Source organism: Saccoglossus kowalevskii, chromosome 1, assembly GCF_978046115.1.
Source record: "Saccoglossus kowalevskii chromosome 1, keSacKowa6.1, whole genome shotgun sequence".
Lineage (NCBI taxonomy): Eukaryota > Metazoa > Hemichordata > Enteropneusta > Harrimaniidae > Saccoglossus > Saccoglossus kowalevskii.
Genome location: NC_140641.1, coordinates 1,376,402 through 1,401,497, shown reverse-complemented (window position 1 = coordinate 1,401,497; position 25,096 = coordinate 1,376,402). Strand labels below are relative to the sequence as shown.

The window sequence follows — 25,096 nt, the reverse complement described above, 5'->3', positions numbered from 1 at the left end:
TGATAGGTCTGACATATGTACATGTTTTACAGTTGTTAATGATAGGTCTGACATATGTACATGTTTTACAGTAGTTAATGATAGGTCTGACATATGAACATGTTTTACAGTTGTTAATGATAGGTCTGACATATGTACATGTTTTACAGTTGTTAATGATAGGTCTGACATATGTGCATGTTTTACAGTTGTTAAATGATAGGTCTGACATATGTACATGTTTTACAGTTGTTAATGATAGGTCTGACATATGTACATGTTTTACAGTTGTTAATGATAGGTCTGACATATGTGCATGTTTTACAGTTGTTAAATGATAGGTCTGACATATGTACATGTTTTACAGTTGTTAATGATAGGTCTGACATATGTACATGTTTTACAGTTGTTAATGATAGGTCTGACATATGTGCATGTTTTACAGTTGTTAAATGATAGGTCTGACAGATGTGCATAATTTGACAGTCCTGGCAGGCAAGCATATGGGATGACTGGAAGGCAAGCAGGTGGGATGACTGGAAGGCAAGCATGTGGGATGACTGGCAGGCAAGCATGTGGGATGACTGGAAGGGAAGCATGTGGGATGACTGGAAGGCAAGCATGTGGGATGACTGGCAGGCAAGCATATGGGATGACTGGAAGGCAAGCAGGTGGGATGACTGGAAGGCAAGCAGGTGGGATGACTGGAAGGCAAGCATGTGGGATGACTGGCAGGCAAGCATGTGGGATGACTGGAAGGGAAGCATGTGGGATAACTGGCAGGCAAGCATATGGGATGACTGGAAGGCAAGCATGTGGGATGACTGGCAGGCAAGCATGTGGGATGACTGGAAGGGAAGCATGTGGGATGACTGGCAGGCAAGCATATGGGATGACTGGAAGGGAAGCATGTGGGATGACTGGCAGGCAAGCATATGGGATGACTGGCAGGCAAGCATGTGGGATGACTGGCAGGCAAGCATGTGGGATGACTGGCAGGCAAGCATATGGGATGACTGGAAGGGAAGCATGTGGGATGACTGGCAGGCAAGCATGTGGGATGACTGAAAGGGAAGCATGTGGGATGACTGGCAGGCAAGCATATGGGATGACTGGAAGGCAAGCATGTGGGATGGTAGGCAAGCAGGCTGAGAATTGTGTTTGATGTTGGGGTAGTATAAGTGAACTCCAATAGAGGGGTGTTCCACACTGCTACTAACTATTATATATTATGTTTGATTGACTATCACAATGATTTCCTATTGCATTCATGGTATAACAATAAACTATAGATGTGGTGTATAATAATCACATTTGGGGTGACATGGAGTAAGAGGATATGGGAATGGATATGTGAACTGGGCCTTATATTGAAGGCTCAGATTATGTTAAATGTTTGCATTCAAAAGTTAATAACATTCAGCTATTATAAAAGCAATACCGTATATGCTCTATGAGGTAAATGACAGGTGTATGATCAAAGTAAGTCACATGACCCAGCATACAATAAAATACATTTTTTTTGTTTATGTGCACTTCTAATAGAGCAAATACAGTAGTCATAGTGACACAAAAAATTCCAATCTGATGTCGTTGGTCTACATAGGTGAAGTACATGTCGCATTACAAGATGATAGTGGCTATTATAGTATTAAATACAGCCATCATGTCTTGTAAAACTGGTTTTAACCCAGTGCATCCTTCTTTTGTTATGCAGAATTGAGATACTGAGGGGTTTAATATTTGTTATATTAATACATACCTTTCAAACGGCCTAATTGTGTTCTCATTAAATGAACTGGAAGTTGTCAATGGCCTCCTATGAAAAGACATAACATAGAATTGCATTACAAAGCCTCAGTGATTTATATGAACTGTTAGTAATATATCTGCATGTGATGTACAGAAACTATTTCAGACAATTTTATAGATATAGAAATGTACAAATATCTGGTAATACCAGTAACACTAAAACATCAAGCAGAAAATATTGTCATGAAATGAATCTGATGGAGGTCAACATATCAGGTAGCATAATTATTGGTCTAGTGGTTTCCAAGAGGAAGTGGAAAATATGTAGTGTACTTCAGGCATACAATATATAGATATATATGTCAGGGTGTACAAATCATAGAGAGACAATATCATTATATAGGTGAGACAGATCACAGCCTAAGATAGGAAATAGCATATGGTAGGGGAGATCAATTCATAGGGTTGGGGCACTTCAGCACAGGGTGGGGAAGAAAGTCATCCTTTAATTAAGATATGGAAGTCACTTATAATCAGTTATCTTTAAAGAAACAATTTAAAGCAATACAAGCAGTCTCTCGGCTGAGATAGCTCCGCTGTTAGCAATGCACATTTCGATTAAAGAACAGAAGATATCATTAGAAAATGAACAATATGCATAGTATCAATGCAATGGAACTTGCTGTTTTCAACAAGAATTCAAAAATATCATTTTTGACCACAAATGATTGTGGTTTTTAACAAGAAGAAAATATCACTTTTTACCAAAAATGACAAAAATATTCATCAAAATTAGAAAATTAAAGATATCATTATGAAATGAACAAATTTGAGAGTGGTCCATATATAGTATCTATATATGTAATATCAAAGCAATTGGACTTGTGGTTTTTAACAAGAAGTCGAAAGTATCACTTTTTACCAAAAATGACAAAAATATTCACCAAATTTAGAGAATTAAAGATATCATTACAAAATGAACAAATCTGAGAGAGGTCCACATGTAGTACCTATATATGTAATATCAAAGCAATTGGACTTGTCGTTTTTAACAAGAAGTCGAAAATATCACTTTTTACCAAAAATGACAAAAATATTCACCAAAATTAGAAAATTAAAGATATCATTATGAAATGAACAAATTTGAGAGTGGTCCACATGTAGTACCTATATATGTAATATCAAAGCAATTGGACTTGCGGTTTCTAACAAGAAGTTGAAAATATCACTTTTTACCAAAAATGACAAAAATATTCACCAAAATTGGAAAATTAAAGATATCATTATGAAATGAACAAATTTGAGAGTGGTCCATATGTAGTATCTATATATGTAATATCAAAGCAATTGGACTTGCGGTTTCTAACAAGAAGTTGAAAATATCACTTTTTACCAAAAATGACAAAAATATTCACCAAAATTAGAAAATTAAAGATATCATTATGAAATGAACAAACTTGAGAGTGATCCACATGTAGTACCTATATATGTAATATCAAAGCAATTGAACTTGTGGTTTTTAACAGGAAGTCGAAAGTATCACTTTTTACCAAAAATGACAAAAATATTCACCAAATTTAGAGAATTAAAGATATCATTACAAAATGAACAAATCTGAGAGAGATCCACATGTAGTACCTATATATGTAATATCAAAGCAATTGGACTTGCGGTTTTTAACAAGAAGTCGAAAATATCCCTTTTTACCAAAAATGACAAAAATATTCACCAAAATTAGAGAATTGAAGATATGATCATGAAATGAACAAATCTGAGAGAGGTCTACCCAAGGTCTGATACACCAAGTATCAAAGCATTCAGACTTGTAGTTTTCAGGAAGAAGTTGAAAATGTAAAACATTGACACGGACGACGGACAACGGACAATCACTCATATGATAAGCTCCGCTCAACAAAGTCGACAGCGGAGCTAACAAAAGCAGGTGTAATGTAGAGCAACATAGAAAGACAAGCCATGCATGGCACAGTCCCAGTTAGTTCTCAAATTTAAGATATATAGTTTTGTTTATAGTAATATAGCTGGAATATAACCATGTCAGGAATATGGCACGAGAGCCACATTCATTAAAACAAAACAGCCAAGTAAACAGCCAAGAAATGCTTGATTTTTAGGATTTTTTAGCACAAAAATGGCCGCCATTTGGCCTTCTTGAATTAGATCGTGAAACAAAATGATGTGCATCAAGGTCCTATAATGTCTAATGTATATACCAAGTTTGAACAAAATCCATCTGTAAACAGCCGAGAAATGCTTGATTTTGATGATTTTTAGCACAAAAATGGCCGCCATTCGGCCATCTTGAATCAGATCGTGACACAAATTGATGTGCATATGTATAATATCATGTATGATGTATGTGTGAAGTTTGATTGTGATTGGTTCAGGCAGTTCTAAGATACAGGTCCAGAAGCATGCACAGACGCACGCACGGACACATGGAGGTCAAAACATAAGTCCCCGTTTTCGGACTGTGTCCGAACGGAGACTAAAAAATTATTTTGAATCAGCAATAAAACCCTTATTGGTATGTTATGTAAACCATAGCAAATATATAGTAGAATTTTGGTTGAACGTCATAAAAACACGTTTTTACATTACTCACCTTGTTCTATCTCTCATTTGTTCCTGTATAATTCTTTCTTGATTCTGTTGCAGTTTCTTTGCAGCCCGCCTCCTCTCTTCTCTCTCTCTATCTTCTTGTAATCTCAACTGCTCATCTTCCGCTGACCATTCTGTTGACTGTTTAGCAAGCTCCTACAGCAGAAACATCAAACAAAGTCCAATCAAGAATAAACACAAATCACCTGTTTACAGGTTAATAAATATGCATGCAAAATTGAATCTAGAATTCATAAAGCCTTACAATTTACAGATGTATATGAAAACATCACTTCACTCTGTGCACTCATACACACTTCAATCACACTATCTGATCACTTCACTCTGTGCACTCATACACACTTCAATCACACTATCTGATCACTTCACTCTGTGCACTCATACACACTTCAATCACACTATCTGATCACTTCACTCTGTGCACTCATACACACTTCAATCACACTATCTGATCACTTCACTCTGTGCACTCATACACACTTCAATCACACTATCTGATCACTTCACTCTGTGCAGTCATACACACTTCAATCACACTATCTGATCACTTCACTCTGTGCACTCATACACACTTCAATCACACTATCTGATCACTTCACTCTGTGCACTCATACACACTTCAATCACACTATCTGATCACTTCACTCTGTGCACTCATACACACTTCAATCACACTATCTGATCACTTCACTCTGTGCACTCATACACACTTCAATCACACTATCTGATCACTTCACTCTGTGCACTCATACACACTTCAATCACACTATCTGATCACTTCACTCTGTGCACTCATACACACTTCAATCACACTATCTGATCACTTCACTCTGTGCACTCATACACACTTCAATCACACTATCTGATCACTTCACTCTGTGCACTCATACACACTTCAATCACACTATCTGATCACTTCACTCTGTGCACTCATACACACTATCTTCACAGCAAATTACTTGTTAGTGATATAATACCGTGTATTTACATCAGAGGAACATTACCACATGCGAGTGAAGTACTAAATCAATCAGTGTTTTTCCATCAAGTCAAGAAAAACAACCACAAGTACAATTCTGTAAAACAAAGTGAAGCAGAAGAGAAAGTAGAAAGCGGAGAGAAATATTCTAATTGGATATATATGGAATGAGTCAAGATATGGTGGACCAAATATGATAAGAAATACCTCAAAAACTGCTTTGGTAAATTCATCATCCGGCTGATTACCAAAATCTCTATCCCCTAGTAAACCTTCCCCATTATCTATATAATCAATATTGTTCTCTAACGATGATTTGTGGGCCCTTTCTGAGATTTGTCGTCTTAACTCCCTTTCTCTCTCCTGTCTTAGTTCCTTCTGCTGTAATGCCCTATCTGCCAATATACCAACTTCATCTTCTTCAAAGCGAGGCTGCAGAGTTGAGTAAGACAATACCTAATCATTTCATTTATTATAGTTAAGTCACTATGAATGTATTAGGAATTAGCATCTAATCATATGGGGATGTAGATTTGTTTTCAAGTAAGAGGAAAAAATGTAAATACAGGTAGTCCCAACAAAACTGAAAAGTTGCTGTTACTGTTACAAACTAGCTGGTATGTAGGTGGAGGTTTTGACCAGCTGATTTACTGATCATACACACACTAATTTGTTTTATATATCCTGATGCAATCAGATGGAGGAGGTTAAAAAAAGGTGTACAAAGAATAATGAATAGATACAGGCAAAAACATTGAAAGCACCTTTCTTTTTAATAAAAATATTGTTTAGAGCAGTTTTAATGTAAATATAGCAGAGCAGGTGAATTATTAAAGACCTATGAAATTTACTGCAGAGCACAAGATTTAGAGAATTGATTTAAATGTTAATGATGCATACCTCTGAATTGGACCATCGTTTATCACCATTTTGTGTGAGATACCCCGAGTCAGCAATCACTGTATGTCTCCTCAACTCACCTGGCTGAGGACTAACATCCCCACTGAAAATAAAAATTGTACACATATTTTAAGCAAAACAGTTACTATCTCTGTGATAGGTCATGTGCCTTTTGTCACCATAAGAATAATCTGTCATGTCATTTCATGTCTTATTTATCAAAAAAAAAATACTGAAACTTATCAAACATGGTTCCACTGTTATCACATAATGACCTCACTGTCGAATATGGTTCAACCAAGATCACGTAATGACCTCACTATCAAATATGGTTCAATCAATATCACATAATGACCTCACTATCAAACATGATTACACCAGTATCACTTAATGACCCCACTATCAAACATGATTACACCAATATCACATAATGACCCTCACTATGAAACATGGTTCAACTGATATTACATAATGACCCCAATATGAAACATGGTTCAGCCGATATCACATAATGACCTCACTATCAAACATGGTTAAACCAATACCACATAATGACCCCCACTATCAAACATGGTTCAACTGATATTACATAATGACCCCAATATGAAACATGGTTCAACTGATATTGCATAATGCCCCCACTATGAAACATGGTTCAACCAATATCATGTAATGATCTCACTATCAAACATGATTACACCAATATCACTTAATGACCCCCACTATCAAATATGGTTCAACCAATATCACACAAGTCATTGTCAATGACACGTCCCCGTTCCGTTCATATTTGAGTGACATATACATTCAAAGCAGATCATGACCGAAATGCACCTGCATATGTACAACACATTGTGCTAAATCTGAACAAAATCCATCCATGCATGACTGAGATCCGGTTCTGGAATTGTGAAAATACGTGATGTTGATGCATTTTCGGCCTTAAAATGGCCATCATTCCGCTATTGTTAAGCAGATCATGAAACAAATGCACATATCTATTTGTGACATGATGTACCATGTGTGTGTGAAGTTTCAACTTGATCAATCCAGACATGTCTTGGATACGGATCCAGAACTGAATTCTTTAACAAAATGGCCGCCAGTCGGCCATTTCGAACTTGATCCGAAAAAAAAAAAAGACGTGCATCAAGGTCCTATTATGTTTAATGTATGTACCAAATTTGAACAAAATCCATCCATGCATAACTGAGATACGGGTCCGGAATGGTGAAAATGTGCGATTTCAATGCATTTTCGGCCTTAAAGCGGCCCCCATTTGGCTATCGTTAATGAGATCATGAAACAAATGCACATACATATTTGTGACATGATGTACCTTGTGTGTGTGAAGTTTGAACTTGATCAATCCAGACATGTCTCGGATACGGATCCAGAACTGAATTCTTTAAAACAAAATGGCCGCCAGTCGGCTATTTCGAACTTGATCCGGAAAAAAAAATGACGTGCATCAAGGTCCTATTATGTTTAATGTATGTACCAAATTTGAATGAAATCCGTCCATGCATAACTGAGATCCGGGTCCGGAATGGTGAAAATGTGCGATTTCAATGCATTTTCGGCCTTAAAGCGGCCGCCATTTGGCTATCGTTAATGAGATCATGAAACAAATGCACATATATATTTGTGACATGATGTACCTTGTGTGTGTGAAGTTTGAACTTGATCAATCCAAGCATGTCTCAGATACGGATGCAGAACTGAATTCTTTAAAACAAAATGGCCGCCAGTCGGCCATTTCGAACCCGATCCAAAAAAAAAAATGACGTGCATCAAGGTCCTATTATGTTTAATGTATGTACCAAATTTGAACAAAATCCGTCCATGCATAACTGAGATCCGGGTCCGGAATGGTGAAAATGTGCGATTTTGATGCATTTTCGGCCTTAAAATGGCCGCTATTCAGCTATCGTTAATCGGATCATGAAAAAAATGCATGTGCATATGTCCCATATAATGTGTGATGTATGAGTGAAGTTTGAACTTAATCGGTCCATGCATGTTCGAGATACAGGTGATCACGGACACACGAACGGACGGACGCACACAGGGCAAAACATAAGTCCCCGTTTTCGGACTGCGTCCGAACGGGGACTAATAATGACCTCACTATCAAATATGGTTTAACCAATATCACATAATGACCTCACTATCAAATATGGTTTAACCAATATCACATAATGACCTCACTATCGAATATGATTCAACCAAGATCACGTAATGACCTCACTATCAAATATGGTTCAACCAATATCACATAATGACCTCACTATCAAATATGGTTCAATCAATATCACATAATGACCTCACTATCAAACATGATTACACCAATATCACATAATGACCCCCACTATCAAACATGGTTCAACTGATATTACATAATGACCCCAATATGAAACATGGTTCAACTGATATTGCATAATGCCCCCACTATGAAACATGGTTCAACTGATATCACATAATGACCCCAATATGAAACATGACTTAGCCGATATCACATAATGACCTCACTATCAAACATGGTTCAACTGATACCACATAATGACCTCACTATCAAATATGGTTCAACCAAGATCACGTAACGACCTCACTATCAAATATGGTTCAATCAATATCACATAATGACCTCACTATCAAACATGATTACACCAATATCACATAATGACCCCCACTATCAAACATGGTTCAACTGATATTACATAATGACCCCAATATAAAACATGGTTCAGCCGATATCACATAATGACCTCACTATCAAACATGGTTCAACCGATACAGCGTAATGACCTCACTATCAAACATGGTTCAACCGATACAGCGTAATGACCTCACTATCAAACATGATTACACTGATGTCACGTAATGACCTCACTATCAAACATGATTACACTGATGTCACGTAATGACCTCACTATCAAACATGCTTACACTGATATCACATAATTCCATAAATAGGGGGGGGGTGAAAATGATTTTGAGCAAATTTTGCTGTTTTTATTAGAACGTGTGTACACTTAAAGCGCCCATGACACACTCCAGGATACTGCACAAATCGCTAAACAAAGATTATGCCGAATTTAAACTTATAGCATAACAAATTTTATTCAGAGACTCTTATTTTGTACACTCGGTTCATTTTAAAAACATTAATCATTACATTAAATGTTTCCTTATTATTTTGCAATGTTCCAAAAATTATTTTTAATTGTATCCTATTATCTCAATTATTTTTACAAAGAACTTGTATTATATTGAAACAAGAGTACATAGTTTTTCTTTATGTCTGTCTTGGATGTCATGTTATTTTTTGACAGACTTGCATACTATGAGTAAGATGTACTAGTGATTAATGCAATGACATATAAATGCGAGTAAGAAATACTAGTGATTAATGCAATGACTTATGAATGTGAGTAAGATGTACTAGTGATTAATGCAATGACATATGAATGTGAGTAAGATGTACTAGTGATAATGCAATGACTTATGAATGCGAGTAAGATGTACTAGTGATAATGCAATGACTTATGAATGTGAGTAAGATGTACTAGTGATTAATGCAATGACTTATGAATGTGAGTAAGATGTACTAGTGATTAATGCAATGACTTATGAATGTGAGTAAGATGTACTAGTGATAATGCAATGACTTATGAATGCGAGTAAGATGCACTAGTGAATAATGCAATGACATATGAATGTGAGTAAGATGTTCTAGTGATTAATGCAATGACTTATGAATGCGAGTAAGATGCACTAGTGATTAATGCAATGACATATGAATGTGAGTAAGATGTACTAGTGATTAATGCAATGACATATGAATGTGAGTAAGATGTACTAGTGATTAATGCAATGACATATGAATGTGAGTAAGATGTACTAGTGATTAATGCAATGACATATGAATGCGAGTAAGATGTACTAGTGATAATGCAATGACTTATGAATGCGAGTAAGATGTACTAGTGATAATGCAATGACTTATGAATGCGAGTAAGATGTACTAGTGATTAATGCAATGACTTATGAATGCGAGTAAGATGCACTAGTGATAATGCAATGACTTATGAATGCGAGTAAGATGCACTAGTGATTAATGCAATGACATATGAATGCGAGTAAGATGTACTAGTGATTAATGCAATGACATATGAATGCGAGTATGATGTACTAGTGATTAATACAATGACTTATGAATGTGAGTAAGATGTACTAGTGATAATGCAATGACATATGAATGTGAGTAAGATGTACTAGTGATAATGCAATGACTTATGAATGTGAGTAAGATGTACTAGTGATAATGCAATGACTTATGAATGTGAGTAAGATGTACTAGTGATTAATGCAATGACTTATGAATGTGAGTAAGATGTACTAGTGATTAATGCAATGACTTATGAATGTGAGTAAGATGTACTAGTGATTAATACAATGACTTATGAATGTGAGTAAGATGTACTAGTGATTAATACAATGACATATGAATGTGAGTAAGATGTACTAGTGATTAATGCAATGACATATGAATGTGAGTAAGATGTACTAGTGATTGATGCAATGACTTATGAATGCGAGTAAGATGTACTAGTGATTAATGCAATGACATATGAATGCGAGTAAGATGTACTAGTGATTAATGCAATGACTTATGAATGTGAGTAAGATGTACTAGTGATTAATGCAAAGACTTATGAATGTGAGTAAGATGTACTAGTGATTAATGCAATGACTTATGAATGTGAGTAAGATGTACTAGTGATTAATGCAAAGACTTATGAAGGTAAGATGTACTAGTGATTAATGCAATGACTTATGAATGTGAGTAAGATGTACTAGTGATTAATGCAATGACTTATGAATGTGAGTAAGATGTACAAGTGATTAATACAATGACTTATGAATGTAAGATGTACTAGTGATTAATGCAATGACTTATGAATGTGAGTAAGATGTACCGTAAAATCTGTATTAGAAGCCGCATCCCTAATATAAGTCGCACCCATTCTTTTTGAACAGTTTAGAACCAAAAATTCATCATTTCTCATATGTGTAGATGCTCTAATAGAAGGCGCAGCCCCTCTGTTGTATTGTACCATTTTAATAGAAGCCGCGGTTTCTAATACAGATTGTACAGTACTAGTGATAATGCAATGACTTATGAATGTGAGTAAGATGTACTAGTGATAATGCAATGACTTATGAATGTGAGTAAGATGTACTAGTGATTAATGCAATGACTTATGAATGTGAGTAAGATGTACAAGTGATTAATACAATGACTTATGAATGTAAGATGTACTAGTGATTAATGCAATGACTTATGAATGTGAGTAAGATGTACTAGTGATTAATGCGATGACTTATGAATGTGAGTAAGATGTACTAGTGATTAATGCAATGACTTATGAATGTAAGTAAGATGTACTAGTGATTAATGCAATGACTTATGAATGTGAGTAAGATGTACTAGTGATAATGAAATGACTTATGGATGTGAGTAAGATGTACTAGTGATAATGCAATGACTTATGAATGTGAGTAAGATGTACTAGTGATAATGCAATGACTTATGGACGTGAGTGAGATGTACTAGTGATAATGCAATGACTTATGAATGTGAGTAAGATGCACTAGTGATTAATACAATGACTTATGAATGTGAGTAAGATGTACTAGTGATTAATGCAATGACTTATGAATGTGAGTAAAATGTACTAGTGATAATGCAATGACTTATGAATATGAGTAAGATGTACTAGTGATAATGCAATGACTTATGAATGTGAGTAAGATGTACTAGTGATTAATGCAATGACTTATGAATGTGAGCAAGATGTACTCGTGATAATGCAATGACTTATGAATGTAAGATGTACTAGTGATTAATGCAATGACATATGAATGTGAGTAAGATGTACTAGTGATTAATGCAATGACTTATGAATGTGAGTAAGATGTACTAGTGATAATGCAATGACTTATGAATGTGAGTAAGATGTACTAGTGATTAATGCAATGACATATGAATGCGAGTAAGATGTACTAGTGATTAATGCAATGACTTATGAATGTAAGTAAGATGTACTAGTGATTAATGCAATGACTTATGAATGTGAGTAAGATGTACTAGTGATTAATGCAAAGACTTATGAAGGTAAGATATACTAGTGATTAATGCAATGACTTATGAATGTGAGTAAGATGTACTAGTGATTAATGCAATGACTTATGAATGTGAGTAAGATGTACTAGTGATTAATGCAAAGACTTATGAAGGTAAGATGTACTAGTGATTAATGCAATGACTTATGAATGTGAGTAAGATGTACTAGTGATAATGCAATGACTTATGAATGTGAGTAAGATGCACTAGTGATTAATGCAATGACTTATGAATGCGAGTAAGATGTACTAGTGATTAATGCAATGACTTATGAATGTGAGTAAGATGTACTAGTGATAATGCAATGACTTATGAATGCGAGTAAGATGTACTAGTGATTAATGCAATGACTTATGAATGTGAGTAAGATGTACAAGTGATTAATACAATGACTTATGAATGTAAGATGTACTAGTGATTAATGCAATGACTTATGAATGTGAGTAAGATGTACAAGTGATTAATACAATGACTTATGAATGTAAGATGTACTAGTGATAATGCAATGACTTATGAATGTGAGTAAGATGTACTAGTGATAATGCAATGACTTATGGACGTGAGTAAGATGTACTAGTGATAATGCAATGACTTATGAATGTGAGTAAGATGCACTAGTGATTAATACAATGACTTATGAATGTGAGTAAGATGTACTAGTGATTAATGCAATGACTTATGAATGTGAGTAAAATGTACTAGTGATAATGCAATGACTTATGAATGTGAGTAAGATGTACTAGTGATAATGCAATGACTTATGAATGTAAGATGTACTAGTGATTAATGCAATGACTTATGAATGTGAGTAAGATGTACTCGTGATAATGCAATGACTTATGAATGTGAGTAAGATGTACTAGTGATTAATGCAATGACATATGAATGTGAGTAAGATGTACTAGTGATTAATGCAATGACTTATGAATGTGAGTAAGATGTACTAGTGATAATGCAATGACTTATGAATGTGAGTAAGATGTACTAGTGATTAATGCAATGACATATGAATGCGAGTAAGATGTACTAGTGATTAATGCAATGACTTATGAATGTGAGTAAGATGTACTAGTGATTAATGCAAAGACTTATGAAGGTAAGATGTACTAGTGATTAATGCAATGACATATGAATGCGAGTAAGATGTATGAGTGATAATGCAATGACTTATGAATGTGAGTAATATGTACTGGTGATTAATGCAATGACTTATGAATGTGAGTAAGATGTACTAGTGATAATGCAATGACTTATGAATGTGAGTAAGATGTACTAGTGATTAATGCAATGACATATGAATGCGAGTAAGATGTACTAGTGATTAATGCAATGACTTATGAATGTGAGTAAGATGTACTAGTGATTAATGCAATGACTTATGAATGTGAGTAAGATGTACTAGTGATTAATGCAATGACATATGAATGTGAGTAAGATGTACTAGTGATTAATGCAATGACTTATGAATGTGAGTAAGATGTACTAGTGATTAATGCAATGACTTATGGATGTGAGTAAGATGTAGGGTGGTGGTAATTTTCTACAAACTGCCACATGTAGACGTGAGTGGCACCCTTGTCAGCTGAACGGTATCAAACCCCACTAACACCTGACAGAATAGTGTATGTCTCGTCGGCAAGATCAATACGGCGAATTCGCAAAGTTCATGCCTTCTTGCAATGAGTTCAATGAATATTCATTTTGGTCGTCATGGTAACACCATCAATCATGAAATTATAAGCAAGTAAAACTTGTGTTTACAGATGTGAACAGCATGCGACTGTAGCAAGAGTCACTGTCTTGAAAAACATGCCATTTTTACTGTCCACAAGCACCAAAACTATCTGTCACTATCTGAAGTTCCTGCAATTTGATTGGTACCAACAAAAACTGTGGGGGGGGGGGGTAAAAAACTACATCATTCTGACAAGTGTGTGTTGAGTTTGGAGCACTGCAGAGGGCCCAATTCACGAGGCTAAATGTCACATTGTTGTTTTATTGGTTCATTATTCAAGGTACACAGGGATAACAATGAATAACATAGAATATATGCAGTTGTCGGTCAATGGACATAAACAGTGTAACATTTGTATGGGAAACATTTAAAATGTAATATATTACTTCCCTTAATTAACTATTGAAATACAGAATCATATTTCACTATGAGATAGAAGGGGACATGCAAATCATGAATGAATGGTAATGTACATTTGCTGATTTAAAAAAATAAAAAAAAAAACTGCAAAAACTTGTGTATGGAAATAATGAGCATGGAAATAGAGTGTTACAGCATAGACCCTCCAGTAGAGGGTCTGGAGGGTCTATGGTTACAGCCCATAAAATATACTAGCAAGAAGCATGCGGATACCTCAGTGTCTCATCTAGGATTTGAACATTTTTTTTTTTAAATATTCTGAATACAAAGGAGATTTTTTTAAAGTCGGAATCAATCTTTTCACTATTTTACCTCATCCTTCCAGCTTTTGTTTTTATTTGTTTAATTCCTATGACTTTCATTCAAGTCACCTTTCAGAATATATATTCAATGCTTCTGGTCTCAGACTAGTAATACAACAGACTCGCAACGTCTATCGGCTTAATTGTATATGCCATGTGTGCCACGCTCTGTAGCATTGGCAAAGACACCGTTGAAGTTTACCGAAAACGGATATTCTGCACACTTCGTGCTTCTTCGGAAATTGCGTATTTCTTCGTAAAACGGATCTGGATATTTTTTAAAAAACGGGAGATGCGTTCTGGACATTTTGATCTTTGCAGCTGTGTAAGAATTTTAAGAATCGACCAAGAATCAGGGGAGTTACAAGTAACTGAATGTCTTAGTGTTTACCTCAAATAGTTTTTAAATATATAATGAGCAACTTTGAAACGATATTTCTCGCTGTTGCTGATTTTGTGGAAGGTTTCCAATATTTTTTCGGAGAGAGCATATCGCTGCGTTTTGAACAATCATACTTCTTTGTGTGTTACCCGTTTTGTTTTCGTGTTCCGGGATGCCGAAACATGAGATAGCTAGTGTCATGTACATGATATCTCTCAGTGTATCAGCGTGATCCGGTAACGATAAAAACTAGAGGTGTGTTATTTTTGTCGCGTTCTATGTTCTACTTCATAGTATGCGATCTACGTGTTGTTCAGTGACTGTTTCAATTTTCTATTGTGTGTCAGTATTGTTGCTATTTCGAGTTTCACTGATTTTGTTTGACTTCCATCATAGTTTTGTATAAAAATAGCCCAGTATATTTCTTTTTATTCTTAGTTTCAGGAAATGAAAAACACGTTCTTCAGAGAAATTGTCATTATCTTCGTCAAAATGTTCTCATAAATAGCTTCCCACTTGTAATTATCGTCCTCAGATTCGCCAAATTTTTCCGTAAATGCCATTTTCGAAGTTCACTGACAACTACTGTCGTCTATGCCACTTCATGTCTTTATGTCTCACGATGCATCGCGATAGTTGATTGTAATATGAATAGATCTTGCGTTATTTTGTGAGATCTAATGAAAATCTTGTTGCTCAGCAACGTTTACTCGGTACGATAAGAACTGATAACCTTAACAAACGTGGCACGCACTACTTCAAAAGAAAACGCCGTGTTGCGAGTCTGTTGTATTACTAGTCTGAGTTCTGGCATACTTTAGCTGACTTCATCATCAGCCTTTGTTTCTGTCAGTGTTGAAAATATCTTTTTCTGAAAGTGGCCAGGTGTATGTAGATGTATAGCATTAATGCAGAATCTCAAACACATAATTTCTAGTTTGTAGATCAGATGACAAAGATGTTTATTGGTGATTTCTGGTTGGAAAAATAAGTCACAAATCATGCAACCACGGCAACTCCCTAAAATCACTGAGACACTGTTATCCATTACAAACATGCAACAAAAAAACAACACACTAATTTAAAGAAATTTAATATTGAAATGATAACACTATCCACCAACAATATACCACAAATAACAACTATTGTTAGGCAGTGTCATACCTAGGTGGTGTGGTTGGAGACATCAACCCCTTTGTATAATGCACTGTTTGTGTGGAAGGCGTTAACACTATGGAATATCTATTTGGCAATAATGATGGAGTTTCTGTTGTTGGTGATGCTGTTTCATGCAGCAGGTGTGGCATGGACGGAGACATTTCATTGTTCAAGTTTGTTGAGCCAGTCTGAGCCATGAACCAAGACGCTCTGAATAAAAAGCTGTTTGCATTAGTATGGCTAAGCAATAATAAGTTAATATCACTACTACTGGTATACAAGATTTAGTATGTCTAGGCATACTATTTTTCTAAAGTCTAGGCATACTATTTTTCTAAAGTCTAGGCATACTATTTTTCTAAAGGCTAGGCATACTATTTTTCTAAAAATCTAGGCATACTATTTTTCTAAAAATCTAGGCATACTATTTTTCTAAAGTCTAGGCATACTATTTTTCTAAAGGCTAGGCATACTATTTTTCTAAAAATCAAGGCATACTATTTTTCTAAAAATCTAGGCATACTATTTTTCTAAAGTCTAGGCATACTATTTTTCTAAAGTCTAGGCATATTATTTTTCTAAAGTCTAGGCATACTATTTTTCTAAAAATCTAGGCATACTATTTTTCTAAAGTCTAGGCATACTATTTTTCTAAAAATCTAGGCATACTATTTTTCTAAAGTCTAGGAATACTATTTTTCTAAAAATCTAGGCATACTATTTTTCTAAAGTCTAGGCATACTATTTTCTAAAGTCTAGGCATACTATTTTTCTAAAGTCTAGGCATACTATTTTTCTAAAGGCTAGGCATACTATTTTTCTAAAAATCTAGGCATACTATTTTTCTAAAAATCTAGGCATACTATTTTTCTAAAAATCTAGGCATACTATTTTTCTAAAGTCTAGGCATGCTATTTTTCTAAAGTCTAGGCATGCTATTTTCCTAAAGTCTAGGCATACTATTTTTCTAAAGTCTAGGCATACTATTTTTCTAAAGGCTAGGCATACTATTTTTCTAAAGTCTAGGCATAATATTGCCAGAAAAATTAACCATTAATTGATTGTTTTTCTATCAGATTTTAAATCAAAAGAGCAATGTCACTTAGAGCTAATTTAGATGAATGGTAAGCATCTAAAGATGTTCCAAAATTATTTCATACTGCGATTTATTAATTAAAATATTAAAATATATGCAAATTTAGCCATCACATTAATTTTACCCACTATTTTAAGTATAATACGCTTTGAGATTTTCTTAGAATAACAACATATAGCTGTCATCAAAGTGGAAAACAATTGTACGTGCAAATGTAATTACTTTCAATAAAATCAGTCAAAGTCAAGTCTCTTGTTTGTTTTGCGATAACCAAGGTATCGCAGTAAAGCAGGTTTCACCATTTATACACTCCCATAATACTTATTTTATTAAAATAACAGCAAAAAAACAAACAAGAGACTGTATGCAAGTCTAACTGGAAGTGTAGAATAATACATACCTATTTTGTAATGACCTGCGATACCTAATTTTAATATCTTGTTGTTCAAGAACACCACGTTTTCTGTCATCTTTAACAGCTTGCTGGCTAAGGTACTTGAATATATGGGCTCTGCCACGCCGACATACCTAGAAAATGACAGGATATCTATGCTATCAGACACCCTAGGTAATGTAACAATAAGAAGCTTATCATCCAATATATCTATGCTATCAGACACCCTAGGTAATGTAACAATAAGAAGCTTATCATCCAATATATCTATGCTATCAGACACCCTAGGTAATGTAACAATAAGAAGCTAATGATTCAATATATCTATGCTATCAGACACCCTAGGTAATGTAAAAATAAGAAGCTTATGATTCAATATATATATATGTATCAGACACCCTAGGTAATGTAACAATAAGAAGCTTATGATTCAATATATCTATGCTATCAGACACCCTAGGTAATGTAACAATAAGAATCATATCATCCAATATATCTAAACTATCAGACACCCTAGGTAATGTAACAATAAGAAGCTTATGATCCAATATATCTATGCTATCAGACAGCCTAGGTAATGTAACAATAAGAATCATATCATCCAATATATCTATGCTATGAGACACCCTAGGTAATGTAACAATAAGAAGCTTATCATTCAATATATCAATGCTATCAGACACCTTAGGTAATGAAACAATAAGAAGCTTATCATCCAATATATCTATGCTATCAGACAGCCTAGGTAATGTAACAATAAGAATCATATCATCCAATATATCTATGCTATCAGACACCCTAGGTAATGTAACAATAAGAAGCTTATCATTCAATATATCTATGCTATCAGACACCTTAGGTAATGAAACAATAAGAAGCTTATCATCCAATATATCTATGCTATCAGACACCCTAGGTAATGTAACAATAAGAAGCTTATGATTCAATTTATATATGTATCAGACACCCTAGGTAATGTAACAATAAGAAGCTTATGATTCAATTTATATATGTATCAGACACCCTAGGTAATGTAACAATAAGAAGCTTATGATTCAATATATCCATGCTATCAGACACCCTAGGTAATGTAACAATAAGAAGCTTATCATCCAATATATCTATGCAATCAGACACCCTAGGTAATGTAACAATAAGAAGCTTATCAGCCAATATATCTATGCTATCAGACACCCTAGGTAATGTAACAATAAGAAGCTTATCATCCAATATATCTATGCTATCAGACACCCTAGGTAATGTAACAATAAGAAGCATATTATCCAATATATCTATGCTATCAGACACCCTAGGTAATGTAACAATAAGAAGCTTATCATCCAAAATATCTAAGCTATCAGACACCCTAGGTAATGTAACCATAAGAAGCATATCATCCAATATATCTATGCAATCAGACACCCTTGGTAATGTAACAATAAGAAGCTTATTATCCAATATATCTATGCTATCAGAAATCCTCGGTAATGTAACAATAAGAGGCTTATCATCCAATATATCTATGCTATCAGACACCCTAGGTAATTTAACAATAAGAGGCTTATTCAATATATCTATGCTATCAGACACCCTAGGTAATGTAACAATAAGAAGCTTATCCTCCAATATATCTATGCTATCAGACACCCTACGTAATGTAACAATAAGAAGCTTATCATCCAATATATCTATGCTATCAGACACCCTAGGTAATGTAACAATAAGAGGCTTATTCAATATATCTATGCAATCAGACACCCTAGGTAATGTAACAATAAGAATCATATCATCCAATATATCTATGCTATCAGACACCCTAGGTAATGTAACAATAAGAAGCTTATCATCCAATATATCTATGCTATCAGACACCCTAGGTAATGTAACAATAAGAGGCTTATTCAATATATCTATGCAATCAGACACCCTAGGTAATGTAACAATAAGAATCATATCATCCAATATATCTATGCTATCAGACACCCTAGGTAATGTAACAATAAGAATCATATCATCCAATATATCTATGCTATCAGACACCCTAGGTAATGTAACAAAAAGAATCATATCATCCAATATATCTATGCAATCAGACACCCTTGGTAATGTAACAATAAGAGGCTTATCCAATATATCTATGCAATCAGACACCCTAGATAATGTAACAATAAGAATCATATCATCCAATATATCTATGCAGACACGCTAGGTAATGTAACAATAAGAAGCTGATCCTCCAATATATCTATGCTATCAGACACCCTAGGTAATGTAACAATAAGAAGCTGATCCTCCAATATATCTATGCTATCAGACACCCTAGGTAATGTAACAATGAGAAGCATATCATCCAATATATCTATGCAATCAGACACCCTAGGTAATGTAACAATAAGAGGCTTATCATCCAATATATCTATGCAATCAGACACCCTAGATAATGTAACAATAAGAATCATATCATCCAATATATCTATGCTATCAGACACCCAAGGTAATGTAACAATAAGAAGCATATCATCCAATATATCTATGCAATCAGACACCCTAGGTAATGTAACAATAAGAAGCTTATCATTCAATATATCTATGCTATCAGACACCCTAGGTAATGTAACAATAAGAGGCTTATCCTCCAATATATCTATGCTATCAGACACCCTAGGTAATGTAACAATAAGAAGCTTATCATCCATTATATCTATGCTATCAGACACCCTAGGTAATGTAACAATAAGAGGCTTATTCAATATATCTATGCAATCAGACACCCTAGGTAATGTAACAATAAGAGGCTTATCATCCAATATATCTATGCGATCAGACACCATTGGTAATGTAACAATAAGAAGCTTATCCTCCAATATATCTATGCAATCAGACACCCTAGGTAATGTAACAATAAGAAGCCTATCCTTCAATATATCTATGCAATCAGACACCCTAGGTAATGTAACAATAAGAAGCATATCATTCAATATATCTATGCTATCAGACACCCTAGGTAATGTAACAATAAGAAGCTTATCATCCAATATATCTATGCGATCAGACAACATTGGTAATGTAACAATAAGAAGCTTATCATCCAATATATCTATGCGATCAGACACCCTAGGTAATGTAACAATAAGAATCATATCATCCAATATATCTATGCTATCAAACACCCTTGGTAATGTAACAATAAGAAGCATATTATCCAATATATCTATGCTATCAGAAATCCTCGGTAATGTAACAATAAGAGGCTTATCATCCAATATATCTATGCTATCAGACACCCTAGGTAATGTAACAATAAGAAGCTTATCATCCAATATATCTATGCTATCAGACACCCTACGTAATGTAACAATAAGAGGCTTATCATCCAATATATCTATGCAATCAGACACCCTAGATAATGTAACAATAAGAGGCCTATCATCCAATATATCTATGCTATAAGAGGCTTATCATCCAATATATCTATGCTATCAGACACCCTAGGTAATGTAACAATAAGAAGCTTATCCTCCAATATATCTATGCTATCAGACACCCTAGGTAATGTAACAATAAGAAGCTTATCATCCAATATATCTATGCTATCAGACACCCTAGGTAATGTAACAATAAGAGGCTTATTCAATATATCTATGCAATCAGACACCCTAGGTAATGTAACAATAAGAATCATATCATCCAGTATATCTATGCTATAAGACACCCTAGGTAATGTAACAAAAAGAATCTTATCATCCAATATATCTATGCTATAAGACACCCTAGGTAATGTAACAATAAGAGGCTTATTCAATATATCTATGCTATCAGACACCTTAGGTAATGTAACAATAAGAATCATATCATCCAATATATCTATGCTATCAGACACCCTGGGTAATGTAACAATAAGAGGCTTATTTAATATATCTATGCTATAAGACACCCTAAGTAATGTAACAAAAAGAATCATATCATCCAATATATCTATGCTATAAGACACCCTAGGTAATGTAACAATAAGAGGCTTATTCAATATATCTATGCTATCAGACACCTTAGGTAATGTAACAAAAAGAATCATATCATCCAATATATCTATGCTATCAGACACCCCAGGTAATGTAACAATAAGAAGCTTATCATCCAATATATCTATGCTATCAGACACCCTTGGTAATGTAACAATAAGAAGCTTGTCATCCAATATATCTATACTATCAGACACCCTAGGTAATGTAACAATAAGAAGCTAATCCTCCAATATATCTATGCTATCAGACACCCTAGGTAATGTAACAATAAGAAGCATATCATCCAATATATCTATGCAGACACCCTAGGTAATGTAACAATAAGAAGCATATCATCCAATATATCTATGCAGACACTCTAGGTAATGTAACAATAAGAAGCATATCATCCAATATATCTATGCGGACACCCTAGGTAATGTAACAATAAGAAGCTTATCATCCAATATATCTATGCTATCAGACACCCTAGGTAATGTAACAATAAGAAGCTGATCCTCCAATATATCTATGCTATCAGACACCCTAGGTAATGTAACAATAAGAAGCTTATCATCCAATATATCTATGCTATCAGACACCCTAGGTAATGTAACAATAAGAGGCTTATCCTCCAATATATCTATGCTATCAGACACCCTAGGTAATGTAACAATAAGAGGCTTATTCAATATATCTATGCAATCAGACACCCTAGGTAATGTAACAATAAGAGGCTTATCATCCAATATATCTATGCGATCAGACACCATTGGTAATGTAACAATAAGAAGCTTATCCTCCAATATATCTATGCAATCAGACACCCTAGGCAATGTAACAATAAGAAGCCTATCCTCCAATATATCTATGCAATCAGACACCCTAGGTAATGTAACAATAAGAGGCATATCATTCAATATATCTATGCTATCAGACACCCTAGGTAATGTAACAACAAGAAGCTTATCATCCAATATATCTATGCGATCAGACACCATTGGTAATGTAACAATAAGAAGCTTATCATCCAATATATCTATGCGATCAGACACCCTAGGTAATGTAACAATAAGAATCATATCATCCAATATATCTATGCTATCAGACACCCTAGGTAATGTAACAATAAGAAGCTTATCATCCAATATATCTATGCTATCAGACACCCTAGGTAATGTAACAATAAGAAGCTTATCCTCCAATATATCTATGCTATCAGACACCCTAGGTAATGTAACAATAAGAAGCTTATCATCCAATATATCTATGCTATCAGACACCCTAGGTAATGTAACAATAAGAGGCTTATTCAATATATCTATGCAATCAGACACCCTAGGTAATGTAACAATAAGAAGCATATCATCCAATATATCTATGCAACCAGACACCCTAGGTAATGTAACAATAAGAATCACATCATCCAATATATCTATGCTATCAAACACCCTTGGTAATGTAACAATAAGAAGCTTATTATCCAATATATCTATGCTATCAGAAATCCTCGGTAATGTAACAATAAGAGGCTTATCATCCAATATATCTATGCTATCAGACACCCTAGGTAATGTAACAATAAGAAGCTTATCATCCAATATATCTATGCTATCAGACACCCTACGTAATGTAACAATAAGAGGCTTATCATCAATATATCTATGCAATCAGACACCCTAGATAATGTAACAATAAGAGGCCTATCATCCAATATATCTATGCTATAAGAGGCTTATCATCCAATATATCTATGCTATCAGACACCCTAGGTAATGTAACAATAAGAAGCTTATCCTCCAATATATCTATGCTATCAGACACCCTAGGTAATGTAACAATAAGAAGCTTATCATCCAATATATCTATGCTATCAGACACCCTAGGTAATGTAACAATAAGAAGCTTATTCAATATATCTATGCAATCAGACACCCTAGGTAATGTAACAATAAGAATCATATCATCCAATATATCTATGCTATCAGACACCCTAGGTAATGTAACAATAAGAATCATATCATCCAATATATCTATGCTATCAGACACCCTAGGTAATGTAACAATAAGAAGCTTATCATCCAATATATCTATGCTATCAGACACCCTAGGTAATGTAACAATAAGAAGCTTATCATCCAATATATCTATACTATCCGACACCCTAGGTAATGTAACAATAAGAAGCATATCATCCAATATATTTATGCAATCAGACACCCTAGGTATGTAACAATAAGAATCATATCATCCAATATATCTATGCTGTCAGACACCCTAGGTAATGTAACAATAAGAAACATATCATCCAATATATCTATGCTATAAGACACCCTAGGTAATGTAACAATAAGAATCATTATCATCGAATATATCTATGCTATCAGACACCCTAGGTAATGTAACAATAAGAATCATATCATCCAATATATCTATGCTATCAGACACCCTAGGTAATGTAACAATAAGAATCATATCATCCAATATATCTATGCTATCAGACACCCTAGGTAATGTAACAATAAGAAGCATATCATCCAATATATCTATGTAATCAGACACCCTAAGTAATGTAACAATAAGAAGCATATCATCCAATATATCTATGCAATCAGACACCCTAGGTAATGTAACAATAAGAAGCTTATCATCCAATATAGCTATGCTATCAGACACCCTAGGTAATGTAACAATAAGAAGCTTATCCTCCAATATATCTATGCAATCAGACACCCTGGGTAATGTAACAATAAGAAACCTATCCTCCAATATATCTATGCTATCAGACACCCTAGGTAATGTAACAATAAGAAGCTTGTGATTCAATATATCTATGCAATCAGACACCCTAGGATGTGACAATAAGAAGCTTATTATCCAATATATCTATGCTATCAGAAATCCTCGGTAATGTAACAATAAGAGGCTTATCATCCAATATATCTATGCTATCAGACACCCTAGGTAATGTAACAATAAGAAACTTATCCTCCAATATATCTATGCTATCAGACACCCTAGGTAATGTAACAATAAGAAGCTTATCATCCAATATATCTATGCTATCAGACACCCTAGGTAATGTAACAATAAGAGGCTTATTCAATATATCTATGCAATCAGACACCCTAGGTAATGTAACAATAAGAAGCATATCATCCAATATAT

The 25,096-nt window shown here is 34.4% G+C and overlaps 1 protein-coding gene across 2 annotated transcripts in view; it reads right to left on the bottom strand.

Annotated features, from left to right (window-relative positions):
- The window catches only part of LOC102805680 (leucine-rich repeat and calponin homology domain-containing protein 2-like), a 210,610-nt gene that overhangs the window by 67,846 nt on the left and 117,668 nt on the right, over positions 1-25,096 (bottom strand). For both annotated transcript variants that reach the window (XM_085498287.1, XM_085498289.1), the window contains exons 6-10: positions 17,934-18,061; positions 6,251-6,353; positions 5,558-5,782; positions 4,355-4,506; positions 1,742-1,798 (exon numbers count right to left, since the gene is read on the bottom strand). In XM_085498287.1, the coding sequence (XP_085354413.1) occupies positions 1,742-1,798; positions 4,355-4,506; positions 5,558-5,782; positions 6,251-6,353; positions 17,934-18,061 (665 nt within the window). The remainder of the gene's footprint in view (positions 1-1,741; positions 1,799-4,354; positions 4,507-5,557; positions 5,783-6,250; positions 6,354-17,933; positions 18,062-25,096) is intronic.